This window comes from Oncorhynchus tshawytscha, linkage group LG01 (assembly GCF_018296145.1).
Source record: "Oncorhynchus tshawytscha isolate Ot180627B linkage group LG01, Otsh_v2.0, whole genome shotgun sequence".
Classification (NCBI taxonomy): domain Eukaryota; kingdom Metazoa; phylum Chordata; class Actinopteri; order Salmoniformes; family Salmonidae; genus Oncorhynchus; species Oncorhynchus tshawytscha.
The window spans coordinates 59,906,005-59,919,873 of record NC_056429.1 but is presented as its reverse complement, the minus strand read 5'-3'; the positions used below and the strand labels follow the sequence as shown (position 1 = coordinate 59,919,873).

The 13,869-nt window shown below is 41.9% G+C and overlaps 1 protein-coding gene across 1 annotated transcript; it reads right to left on the bottom strand.

Moving 5' to 3' along the window:
• Positions 1-384: 384 nt before the first annotated feature.
• On the bottom strand, positions 385-13,253 carry LOC112260807 (serine/threonine-protein kinase VRK2-like). The gene is given in 7 exon segments (XM_024436167.2): positions 385-533; positions 2,151-2,209; positions 2,316-2,406; positions 10,501-10,633; positions 10,803-10,911; positions 10,961-11,053; positions 13,237-13,253. Coding segments are annotated over 7 exon segments (651 nt in total).
• Positions 13,254-13,869: the final 616 nt, after the last annotated feature.

Genomic DNA, 13,869 nt, shown 5'->3' with positions numbered 1-13,869 from the left:
TTGAAATACATCCACACACACACACACATACATACATACATACATACATACATACATACATACATACATACATACATACATACATACATACATACATACATACATACATACATACATACATACATACATACATACATACATACGTATACATGTACGTATATATGTTAGGTCCTGATACTTTACTTCATGTGGGTATGTTTGCGACCGGATTTTCTAACTTTTAGTAAGCCATAGACCACTTACATTTGGGGGTAGATCTGGATATGCATGTGAATGATTGATACATGAACAACTTCAATGCAAGTGTTTAGGTAATCTCTCAGATTCTCTCACCTTGCCCGTGGCTGGGCCATCAGACCCTCTGGTGGAGAAACTCTGTGACACCTATCCTCGTAGCCCAGACCGGTCCAGCCTTCTCTGGCCTCTGCTCGCTCTCTGTCCCCCCTCGGACAGCAACTTTCTCAGCTTCTGGTAATCCGGACGTTGCTTATACCCCATAACTTTGACATGGAGCATGAACCTGGTCAACTCATCTGAGAGGGAGCGGGGAAGAGGAGAGAGAAAGAGAAAAATTAACAATATGCTTCACAGTCCCACTCAGTGTCTCTTATCATAGAGTTTTGATAAACAAGGGCTATAACTACCAATTACACAGACACACCCCTAGTGATGTGTGTTTCAGTACACAGAAACAATCTGATGACTTTCACCTCTTACTGTAACACGTCCCGCTACCTAGAGTGTACACACAAGGTGGTGAGTGTGTATCACACTATATAATAGGGTTGATGCATGTCCTGAGCCTTATCTGTGGCGGCCAGCCGGGCCCTGCCTCTGGAGAAGTTGCAGAGAATCAGCTCAGTCAGACAGTTACCACCATATCACATCACACAGAGACGTCACCTCATTGAGACGTGACCTCTCTCTACAGGCCCAGAGATAACAGACAACAGAACACCCGAGTCTCTCTGGGATGGATCCTGGAGTTGTAGGATTGGATTCATAGGATGGGGTTTTGAAAGATTGATCAAGTGTTTCACCGACACCTGGGAAACTGGGGGGGGGGGTGCGGGGGGGACCACTGAAAGTGGTGCGTGCATATGTATTCACCCCTTTGCTTTGAAGCCCTCAAATAAGATCTGATGCAACCAATTACCTTCAGGAGTCACATAATTAGTTAACTAAAGTCTACCTGTGTGCAATCTAAGTGTCACATGATCTGTCACATGATCTCAGTATATTTACGCCTGTTCTGAAAGGCCCCAGAGCCTGCAGCACCACTAAGCAAGGCGCACCACCAAGCAAGCGGCACCATGAAGACCAAGGAGCTCTCCAAACAGGTCCGAGACTAAGTTGTGGAGAAGTACCGATCAGGGTTGGGTTGTCCATCAAGGATAATGCTATGTCTGGCGCAAAACCAACACCTCTCATCACCCCGAGAAGACCATCCCCAGTGAAGCATGGTGGTGGCAGCATCAAGCTGTGGGGATGTTTTCCAACGGCAGGGACTGGGAAACTGGACAGAATTGATAGAATGATGGATGGCGCTAAATACAGGGAAATTGTTGAGGTAAGCTGTTTCAGTCTTCCAGAGATTTGAGACTGGGACGGAGGTTCACCTTCCAGCAGGATACTGACCCTAAGCATACTGCTAAAGTAACACTCAAGTGGTTTATGCAGAAATATTTAAATGTCTTGGAATGGCCCAGACCTCAATCCAATTGAGATTCTGTGGTATGACTTAAAGATTGCTGTACACCAGCGGAACCCATCCAACATGAAGGAGCTAGAGCAGTTTTGCCTTCAAGAACGGGCAGAAATCCCAGTGGCTAGAAGTGCCAAGCTTATAGAGACATGCCCCAAGAGACTTGCAGCTGTAATTGCTGGAAAAAGTGTCTCTACAAAGTTTAGACCATGAGGGGGTTGAATAGTTATGCATGCTCAAGTTTTCTGTTTTTTTGTCTTATTTCTTGTTTGTTTCACAATACAAAATATTTTGCATATTCAAAGTGGTAGGCATGTTGTGTAAATCAAATGGTACAGACCCACAAAAAAATGTATATTTTATTCCAGGTTGTAAGGCAACAAAGTAGGAAAAATGCCAAGGTGGGTGAATAGTTTTGCAAGCCACTGTAGGCCTTCTCACTCACATGTGGAAGCTCCACCCACAGACAGCTGCTGCACCGAGTCAGGTAGATTACACATGAGTCTAGAAAGAGAGAGAAAAACAGGCATGAAATACAGAGGGAAACAATGGTTTAATAGGGAGATGGAGGAGAAGGAACCAGAGAGAGGAGAGAGTGTTTGCTTAGTACCTGGTCTTGGCCTCCCAGGGCAGCGCCCAACACAGCCAGTGGAGCAAACAGAAGCCCAACACCTCCAGGTTCCCACGTCCCACGTCTAGAGCTTCTGAGAGGGGGAGAGAGAGAGCCAAAAAGAGAGGGGCGAGAGGTAGTAGAAGATTAGAACCTGGTCTAGGAGGATAAAAACAGCTTTAATTGACAGGATGTGTTCAGAGGAAAAAACACAATATGAAAAAGAGAGGGTATGACGATGACAGGCGTATTTTGTTTTCGCAGCTGGTGTTAGTCTTTACATTTTCTTTGATCTATGTCCTACTCAGGAGACATAGGAAGAGAAATTTGTGTGCTCAGCTCAAATGTTTGTAGCAACAAAAAGTATTTGGGTGCGGGGTACAAAACCCATATACTTAAAGAACGACAAAATCTGCACTCACTAGAATATTCTTTACATTTTAATGTATTTTCTTAGATGCAGAGGTCAGAACATACGGACACGTTTCGGCGGAAGCCTTCGGCAACATGCTCCGCAGACAAACAGGGCTTTCTGAGGGGAGGGCTGACTTGTTTGGTCAGATTACTTCCGTTCTGGCCCGTTCCAGGAAACTGGATCCTTGTGGCCTCTGACATGATCCAGATGCCCGCTGCATTACCTAAAAATACACTCACACACTCGATCCCTCTCTCAGGCAGTAAAACACACACACACACAGATGTCTGAGCCAAAATCATTACCGCATGTTACAGAAGTCGACTGGGTGCTGTGCACTGGGGAGTCATCTAAATACTGATGGCTAGGCATTAATCTCTGGACGTCATTGTAAACAAAGCCTTCCATCTAGTTTGAATGAAGAAGTGGACAAACCCTGCACTGAGCCAGTGTCTTTATGAAAAACTGTGTTGAGTTCATCAATATGTCTGAAATGAGTCCATGTGAGGGGTCGAGCCCGGGGAGTTTTAGCAACTCAATACTGTAACGGCCTCACATCTCTGGAGAAATTACCTATCGACTGGCTTCATCAGAGGAAGACATCTTGAGCCAGATCCATGGATAGCATTGATCCTAGCCAGTGTTACAAGAGTGTCCTCCAGGCAGCAGCACCCAGCAGGCCAGCACTACTGGCTAGCATTGAGACGGACATTGCAGGTGTTGGTTGTTAGTTGGTTGGTGTTGTTGGTTGTAGTCAGATGTTGGTTGGTTGTTGCCACTGCTGCCGCCTCTGTTGCCTTCATTTCTGTGATTAAACCGATTGTTTAAATAATTTATTGGATGCATTATCTTAAGAGTGCAAGATGTAAAAGTACTTAAGTGCATAGGTCAGCTTTCGAGTATATTAGTTGCTGCCACATCTAATCAAGCCATTGTTGTAAACAATTACATAAAGCCTCATTGATACTGAGAGCCAGTGACACCAGCACTCAAACTGCTCCAACTCCAAAAGCCACATAGTAGATTAACAATTATAAATATGTTAAGCCTGCCTGTGTGAGTTCTTTGGACATATTGTCCCTGTTCACAATGGCATTCACTTTGCTGTTTGGTAGTGTATTTATGCATCCTTCCCTAACGAGGGGGGGGGGGCAGGATACACACAGCTCTCTCACGCACACACACACACACAATAGATGCACAGACCATGGTTTTTCAGTTAGGAAAATGTGACGCCCGGACAATGTGGCCAGGAAGATGTTCAATTACCAGCCATTTCAGAAATGTACCGGACAAATATGCATTGGGTGCTTAAGAGTCCACCCACCGTGCTCAGAATGACAGAAATCACATTAAGATTATGGTAATGCATTTAAACAGAACACGCAACTCATGTAACGAAGCAGCCAATAAAACATAATTTTCAAACATTTGCCAAAATGCAATTTGCAAGAAAACACTATTCTAAACACTACACATGGGAAAACGCCATTCTAAACACTACACATGGGAAAACGCCATTCTAAACAATACACATGGGAAAACGCCATTCTAAACACTACACATGGGAAAAAGCCATTCTAAACACTACACATGGGAAAACGCCATTCTAAACACTACACATGGGAAAACGCCATTCTAAACAATACACATGGGAAAACGCCATTCTAAACACTACACATGGGAAAACGCCATTCTAAACACTACACATGGGAAAACGCCATTCTAAACACTACACATGGGAAAACGCCATTCTAAACACTACACATGGGAAAAAGCCATTCTAAACACTACACATGGGAAAACGCCATTCTAAACACTACACATGGGAAAAAGCCATTCTAAACACTACACATGGGAAAACGCCATTCTAAACACTACACATGGGAAAAAGCCATTCTAAACACTACACATGGGAAAAAGCCATTCTAAACACTACACATGGGAAAAAGCCATTCTAAACACTACACATGGGAAAACGCCATTCTAAACACTACACATGGGAAAAAGCCATTCTAAACACTACACATGGGAAAACGCCATTCTAAACACTACACATGGGAAAAAGCCATTCTAAACACTACACATGGGAAAACGCCATTCTAAACACTACACATGGGAAAATTCTAAACACTACACATGCCATTCTAAACACTACACATGGGAAAAAGCCATTCTAAACACTACACATGGGAAAACGCCATTCTAAACACTACACATGGGAAAACACTAAACATTCTAAACACTACAAATGGGAAAACGCCATTCTAAACACTACACATGGGAAAACACCATTCTAAACACTACAAATGGGAAAACGCCATTCTAAACACTACACATGGGAAAACGCCATTCTAAACACTACACATGGGAATACGCCATTCTAAACACTACACATGGGAAAAAGCCATTCTAAACACTACACATGGCAAAACGCCATTCTAAACACTACACATGGCAAAACGCCATTCTAAACACTACACATGGGAAAACACCATTCTAAACACTACAAATGGGAAAACGCCATTCTAAACACTACACATGGGAATACACCATTCTAAACACTACACATGGGAAAACACCATTCTAAACACTACAAATGGGAAAACGCCATTCTAAACACTACACATGGGAAAACGCCATTCTAAACACTACACATGGGAATACGCCATTCTAAACACTACACATGGGAAAACACCATTCTAAACACTACACATGGGAATACGCCATTCTAAACACTACACATGGGAAAACACCATTCTAAACACTACAAATGGGAAAACGCCATTCTAAACACTACACATGGGAATACACCATTCTAAACACTACACATGGGAAAACACCATTCTAAACACTACAAATGGGAAAACGCCATTCTAAACACTACACATGGGAATACGCCATTCTAAACACTACACATGGGAAAACGCCATTCTAAACACTACACATGGGAATAAGCCATTCTAAACACTACACATGGCAAAACGCCATTCTAAACACTACACATGGCAAAACGCCATTCTAAACACTACACATGGGAAAACACCATTCTAAACACTACAAATGGGAAAACGCCATTCTAAACACTACACATGGGAAAAAGCCATTCTAAACACTACACATGGGAAAACGCCATTCTAAACACTACACATGGGAAAACACCATTCTAAACACTACACATGGCAAAACGCCATTCTAAACACTACACATGGCAAAACGCCATTCTAAACACTACACATGGGAAAACACCATTCTAAACACTACAAATGGGAAAACACCATTCTAAACACTACAAATGGGAAAACGCCATTCTAAACACTACAAATGGGAAAACGCCATTCTAAACACTACACATGGGAAAACGCCATTCTAAACACTACACATGGGAAAACGCCATTCTAAACACTACACATGGGAAAAAGCCATTCTAAACTGCGCACCTGTTAGCGGTTCCTTATGTGACAGACATGAAAATCTCTGTCAGAAATTTAGAAAGAGGGGGAATCTAAAGACGCAACACTTAGGATGGGCTGCTAATATGACTAGGATTGTGCCTTTGGCTTCTGGACAACAAAATAAAGTTGATATGAAAACTAACAGAACAGGGGAGAAATAGCTTAGCAGTGGGTCAAATAGGGAAGTAAATTAAAATCGCCCCTACCTGGTCTCGAACCAGGGACCCTCTGCACACATTGACAACAGCCACCCTCGAAGCATCGTTACCCATCGCTCCACAAAAGCCACAGCCCTTGCAGAGCAAGGGGAACAACTTCTTCAAGGTCTCAGAGCGAGTGACGTCACCAATTAAAACACTATTAGCACGCACCCCTCTAACTAGCTAGCCATTTCACATCGGTAACATGGCAATAGACCTAGTTGATTATTGAGTTGCGGCTGTCGGTGAAAAGCATCTAAAATGTGTGTGAAGATAATGTGTCTTGAGTATAATTTAAAATGTTGAGACAAGAAGGGGAGAAGTGTGGCGAAGATATAGGCAAGTCTCTCCAGAATGGCTCAGCTCTTTCCTGCCAATTCTTGCACATTTAATTGTGTGAATTGTTTGCCCTTTGATTATTATTTTTATGATTCCCCATTACATACTTCACCAGAGTAAATATACCGTTAAATGAATGTAACCAAATGACAGGGATTATGTAAAACATGTATTAATTAGTCATTTTCTCATTATCGGAGTGGAAACTTTGTTTGCAAACTCCACAATCTGCTACACTTGTGAGAAACAAGTTGTGGTTTATTTCATAACCATCATTTACGATATCCTCAATGTTTTCATTGTTTTTTGTTTGGAGTGCTCCAAATGAGCAATGAGCATGTGTCTGGTTTCTCTGTCCTGATAATGTCGAGGGAGCATTTGAAAAATCTTTCCAACAGTCTCCCCCTCAATAATCACAAATCCTCAGTGTGAAAGAGCAATGGAAGTTTTAGGCCTACTGCTGCATTGGCCTTTAGGCTATGAGTTCCTTTCATTAGCCGCCCATGTATTACGGTGTATCAATGTGTCCATATGGCAGAGGCTGGTGATCTTGCATTCGTTGACTTTTAACATTTAGATTGTTATCATTTTAATTCAATTTTTTATGATTAACCACATGTCAATGATTTTGAGTAATGAAAACATTATTATTGAGATTAAGCTGTTCAGTGAACGGTAGAAATGGTAGGATCGGTAGAAATGGTAGGATAAATGATCAATTGTAAACTTCCTCAAACTTGAAACTCAAGTGCCACCTATGAAGTCTTTATAAGAAAATTGCCTCCACGTTTCCATGGTCGGATTTTGCCAATAGTCTACTTTGAAGCAAGGTAAGACACGTCTCCTAATATGAAATAAAACATTCAGGTTTCAAACAAGTAAGTTTTCAAAATGTATACTGCCTTCAGCTCTGATTATAAAGTGATGGGTGACGAGATGATAGCCTATTGCCTGCACTTGGATGGTGGCAGGGTAGCCTAGTGGTTAGAGTGTTGGACTAGTAACCAAAATGGTTGCAAGTTCAAATCCCCGACCTGACAAGGTACAAATCTGTTGTTCTGCCCCTGAACAGGCAGTTAACCCACTGTTCCTAGGCCGTCATTGAAAATAAGAATTATTTCTTAAATGACTTGCATAGTACAATAAAGTTAAAATTAAATGGGAGCCTCGCTTCAATTATCAGTTGAGAAATACAAATAGTAGGTATTTTTAATCGTGCACCAAAACTGTTGTTAACATGTGATGGCATTTAGAAGTCTTGCAACAAATGGGCTTATAAAAGCATGTTACATTCTAGCAGCAACCAGCTGAGGAGCTGCAGGAGAAATCCTGCAAAAAAGGCTCTGCATGTGATAGTTGTGTTGGATAAATAAGATACATGGTGACTAATGAAAATACACACAGGCCAATTTAATTCCACTAAATTATGAAAATCGACCGATAAGCATGACAGTCAAATGTATTTACGTCAACTGGTATTTCCATCAATGAATAAAAGGCATGATCTCGCAATGGATATTTTTTTCTCCCGGTCATTTTGGTTGGCAAGTTTGATTTAATCGGCTTTTAATACATTTTTGGGGGCCAAAGGCCGGCAAGAGCCTGCTAACGGAAACCCTGGCACAGACACAATAAATGCGCGCATGCATGCAAACGAGCAGACACACAGTTTAGAAGGTGAACCTTAGAGCCCTACACACTCCAGGCTTGTCATAGAGGAGTTAGGTGACAATGTAGTGGGTTGTCATCTCTTACAGTTATTCGGGTTTCCTAAAGCATGGTGTCACACTCTCAGTTGGAATTTCTGTGTTCCGAAGCATCCTGCTCCAATAGGTGATAATTAGCTCAGAGTTCAGTGGTACATCATTCTGTGTTCCACCCTCGTCATGGCAACCTATCAACATCTACCCGGTGAGGTTGATGAGAGGTGAGACGGGAGGACAGGGTCTTGAGCAAAAAGTAGTCTTGCTCCTCGTCAAAATCTGCATGCATTTCAATTGCCATTTGACCCAAAGAAACTCAGAAACTGCCTTACAACATAGAGGTCAAGTACAAGCAGCTATCATATACAATTTATCTGCCTGGAATAAAAAAATGTGGTTCGTTTATCAACTGTAGTTAAAAATGGGAAACTTTACCAAATTGCCTCTTGATTGACCAATTCCAATAGTTCTGTACTGTAGACCCAATGACAGAGTTAGATATATAAAAGGTCTTATGAATGTCAATAGTGGTTAGAAGAAGATCACTGCATAAGCACATATTTTCATCTTATACTCTCTACCTACTTTGGTTTGTAGAAGATTCATGACCCCTGGGCCATAGAAGCAAAGGAATAATTCACCTGTACAACAGCTTCTACTGTTTAGGCTAGACCGAAGGGTTGGAATGAGGACCATATGCAACTGCTTGTATGTGACACGAGAACAAATTGTCCTTAGGTGTGAGTGAGTGTACTTCAATATAAAAGAACAGACCTGTGTTTGAACCAGTCCTGTGATTTAAGCGTCATTCCTATCTAAACTCTTATTACATCAAATACACAATGAGAACAGCCATAGACGAACAACTGAGAACATGTTGAAGTAAGTTCTGACAGTAATATATGGGCTTGTATGGAACTGTGAAGTTCAGTCACTGTTTTTCAGCAGCGGTGGCGGTGGCCATGGTTTTAGAGAGACAAAATGTTGCCACATTAAAAGTCATTTCCTGCAATTCTACACATTTTGCCATGGGGCCAAGAAAACATTTCCAGTTTAAAAGCTAATTTCCTTAAATTATGCACATTTTGTCATGGCTTATGCCATGTTCTTATGCTATCCAGTATATATTCTACATAATTTATACAGTATATGGTTTAAGCCATTTAAGTTTACACTGAAAATGTTTTACCATCCCCAAAATGTTTTCTTCCAAAAAAACAGAGAAATACATTCAAAAATATATATATAATTTCTGAGTATTATTTTATTTTGTGGCTGTGTGCCTGTGTTGAATGTATATAGGCAAAACAATGATTACAATACATGGGCTCAACATCCACCTTTTCATTCAGAGAACATCCAACAGAAAAACACAAGTTCAGCATACCCCCCACCAACCTCTCTCTCTCTCTCTCTCTCTCTCTAAAGTATATTAAAAAGGACATATTTGCCTTCATCAATATCGCTGCATGAACATCTTGTCTGTTTTGGTCCATATCGACAACATCGATAGAAACAGTGGCACGGCGATTAGGGAGTCCTTCCACACTCGTTCAGTGTATCGAACCTTAACGCCTTCCTCTGCTCTGAGCAAGCCGAGAGGTTATCAGTGGCCAGTCCCTCTCGAACCAAACATCAAAGCCTTAATTAATGGGGGATGAATACACAATGCAGGTTATGACTTTAGCTAATTAGGGAATTGTTAAATGGAGTCCGTGTCGGGGGAATGTGGGCCAGGGAGAATCAATGTCCAATAAAAAGGACCATGTATGCAATTTTCCAGCTAATGTGTTTCCGATAACTACTGAGGGAGATTTTAAAGCAAGGGACGAAGGGGGCTTCACTTTACATTATGCATTGATAAACACGTACTCCGCCAACTGAAAGATACAGTAATGCAGTTAGTACACAGCAAGATACATCCATGCAAGATCATTGGCCATACAGTCAATACAAGAGAACTCTACTGTCCACAAATCCATGTATGTTTACCCAGAAACCTTTCACAACACAATAGCTTTTTTTTTGGCACCTGAAACTATGAATGTTCATAACAATGAAATTACACTTTACCGACTCCATTTTGAGCATCAATGTTGGTGTACTCTACGGTTCCTTTGTGTCCCTTCTTTGGGTTTCCCTTGTTCTCCTTGTGCACTCCATCTGGGCTGTACCTGTAAGATAGGCCATTGTCAGCCAGGTACACATGTACAACAGATAATAAGCAGACAGTATGTGTAGATAACTTACAAGTGGAAGCCTAACACAATGCTCAATATTAAGATAACTTGAAACGGTTGTCTGTGTATGTTTTGTACACAGTACAATGCCTTCAATACACATGCCTACTGTACTTAGACAGCGCTAGTGCTAACCTTGTTTGGGTCTGTGTGACCAAGCATTAGGTTGGCATTCTTTACATCTGCATGGACCTACTCGTTGTCATGGATATACTCAAGGACATCCAGCTGTAGGAGGACAAGCAGTAGGTGAAATCCTTGTGATATGCAGCAATGGATGATGGAGAGCTGTGTGTAGCACTGTGTGTTTCTTTAGCTTGTCATCATTTCTCTCACATACTTTCTGAAGGTCACTGACCAGTCGGTCCATCGCCATGAACCTGTACCTGAACAGGGCAAAGGTCAAAGAGAAGGGGTAAAATAATCTCGAACACACTTCCCAACCCCAATGTGAGGGATTATTAACCAAGTACCATCATCATCATCATCATCTGGACCATAGTCAGTAGTACCTGGTTATGTTGTGTTCTGCTAGTCCCTAGTTTGCAGGGATCCCCAGGAAGTCCAGCTTCTTGCTCCCCTTCAACCTCAGCACTGAAACAACAGCAGGAAAGAATTACGAGGGACAAAAATCAAACATGTATTGGGTCTTACATATACATTAAATATTTACAACATATTTAATAGTGGACACAAAAAAAGAACACTGTACATATTTGCTCTTTGCCTTATTGTTTTATTCACTACTTGTTGCATTCATTTACCTTAGTTATTTTATTTTATGATGCTAGTGCTGAGCAGATATGGCCAAGTGCCAAAAATACAATCCTAGGGGGACTGAGCCTTCGGTCTTAAAAGTTATACAACAAATTGGGAAGTGATGTGAATTGAATTCCTGTGGATTCAGGTTGACTCTGTCCGAACTGTTCGCAAAACACCTATGACCAGACAGAGGAAATATGGAAAGGTATGTCTAAGCCAGACACACAAGCATGCACTTCTAATCATAGCCAAAAAAAACACACTGACAGACAGAGCGAAAACAGACAGACAGGCATACAGGCAGGCACACACACAGTGAACATGAGGCCTGTCTTGGAGTGGTGGCAGGCCTGACTGGCTCTCCACCAGACTGGCAGGTGGTCAGGGGCCCAGTGGAGGAGCAGGCATCATTATGTGTGATTGGGTCCCTCTCTATGAATTAGAACTCAAACAAGCAGGGACGGGGCTAACTGCCACTGAGGTGCATGTTTGCTTTGGCTTATTAATTACACCAGGCAGCAGTCTTCATGTCTATGGCCTCTTCATCAGCCAAGTACACTCTTGCTGCACTGGGCCTGGCTGCTCATATAAGAGGTAGCCTAAAACAGGTTTTGTTGTAATCAAACAGTGTGTAGTCTATGTGGGATAAAGGCTATGAATTCTTGACCATATGTCTGCTGCATCATTACGTTGAATGATTGAAGTTGTCGATACTCACTCAGGTTTAGTTTACATCAAATGGAACTTGAGCTTAGAAAACAGAGACCTATCCACATGGTAATCCTGCAGACACAATGAAATAAGAGGGTCAAATAAGAGGAGATATGGCAATAAACCTAGGCAGTCAATATTAAAAAAAGACATGCTGAAAGCTGTTGCATGTGCTCCCTAAAACGTATAGGCTGTTTTATAAGCATATACAGCCAGCAGTTGTCACTTTCCATATCCAACAAAACCCAGCGAGGAGAGCAAGCAAGAGCGAAATACAAAGTGAGAGAGCAACAGAGCCTAACATTAAATGATTGTGGTTAAGTCAAACTGTCATCATCTCTCAAGTATCTCTGACCAAATGACAATGCCTACACATAGGTGTTAATGCCCTGACTCACACAACACCATCAGCCATTCCTGTATTCACCACTTTAATCAGAAAATTAGAGTCCTCCCCAACAGGTGTGTCCACTTCCTGCGAAGCTGAAGGGAGAGAGGGAAGAAAGGAGAGAGAGAAAATGTAAGAGATGGAGAAAAGGAGGGAGAGAGATAGGGTGTAATAGAAAAAGGGGAGAGCAAAAGAGAGAGGGGAGAGAGAGACGAAGAAAAACAGGTAAACACAGAGATAAATAAAACGCGATAAACATGACAGTAATTTCGAAGCAATCAGATGTACCCCAATTTTTGTGGTCTGTTGGTGATGTGTTTACACCCAAAACACAAATCTGTGATTGCTGGTCATGCGTTTTGCTCCATAAATTGGGGTCACCACTCTTGTCACTCAAAGAGGGGTGTGTGTGTGTGTGTATGTGTGTGTGTGTGTGTGTGTGTGTGTGTGTGTGTGTGTGTGTGTGTGTGTGTGTGTGTGTGTGTGTGTGTGTGTGTGTGTGTGTGTGTGTCTGTGTGTCTGTGTGTCTGTGTTGGGGAGGGAGGGAGGGGGGTTTGAGAATCAGTGATAACTTGATGGATTGACATACTAGTCTGGTTACCTACCTAGGTAGATCAATCCAAAGCCTCCTTGACCAATTATTCTGCCCAGTCTCCATCGCTTCTTCTCTGTGTAAAACTGTCTGGTAGGGGTGCAGGCAATACTCACTTCCTGGGAGGGTCCATGGAGATAGCTAGCAAAAGCAACCTATTTTGCAGTTAACATTACAGAGAGTCAAGTAAATTGGCCACTAATAGTGGCAATAGTATAGATACAGAGTATTGACATGTGGTCAACAGATGCAGCTATAGCTACCTAACTAGCCTGCAAAATATGAGCTGAGAAGAGAGGCCATAGACCTGAAACAAAACTGGAAGTCAGTAAAATATGGAAATTTGCCAGCAGATTTGCCTAGCTACTACAAGCTAACAGACCATCTCGACCAGTTGAGGCAGAAAGCAAGCATTTATTCTCGACCATATATTTAGCTAGGTTTAGAGCTACTGGTACTAGATATGATCAATAAACGCATGTTGTGTCCAAAGTTAGAAAGCTAGCTAGGTTGCTCTCCCCCAAGAAAAATCTACTCCATCTGGTTCTTCGACAGCTGCTGTCAAAACTGTTCGATATCCTTAAACTTTGTCCCTCCCGCTGTGTGATAGGCAAAAATAAACCAATGAAACCTAGGAAGCAATGGCTCTGGATATTCACCCACCAATGACTGCAACAGCAAGTTCCATATGACAGGTTTATATTACTTTCAGTCATCCTCAAACATCTGGCCCAGGGTGCTTTCAGTGG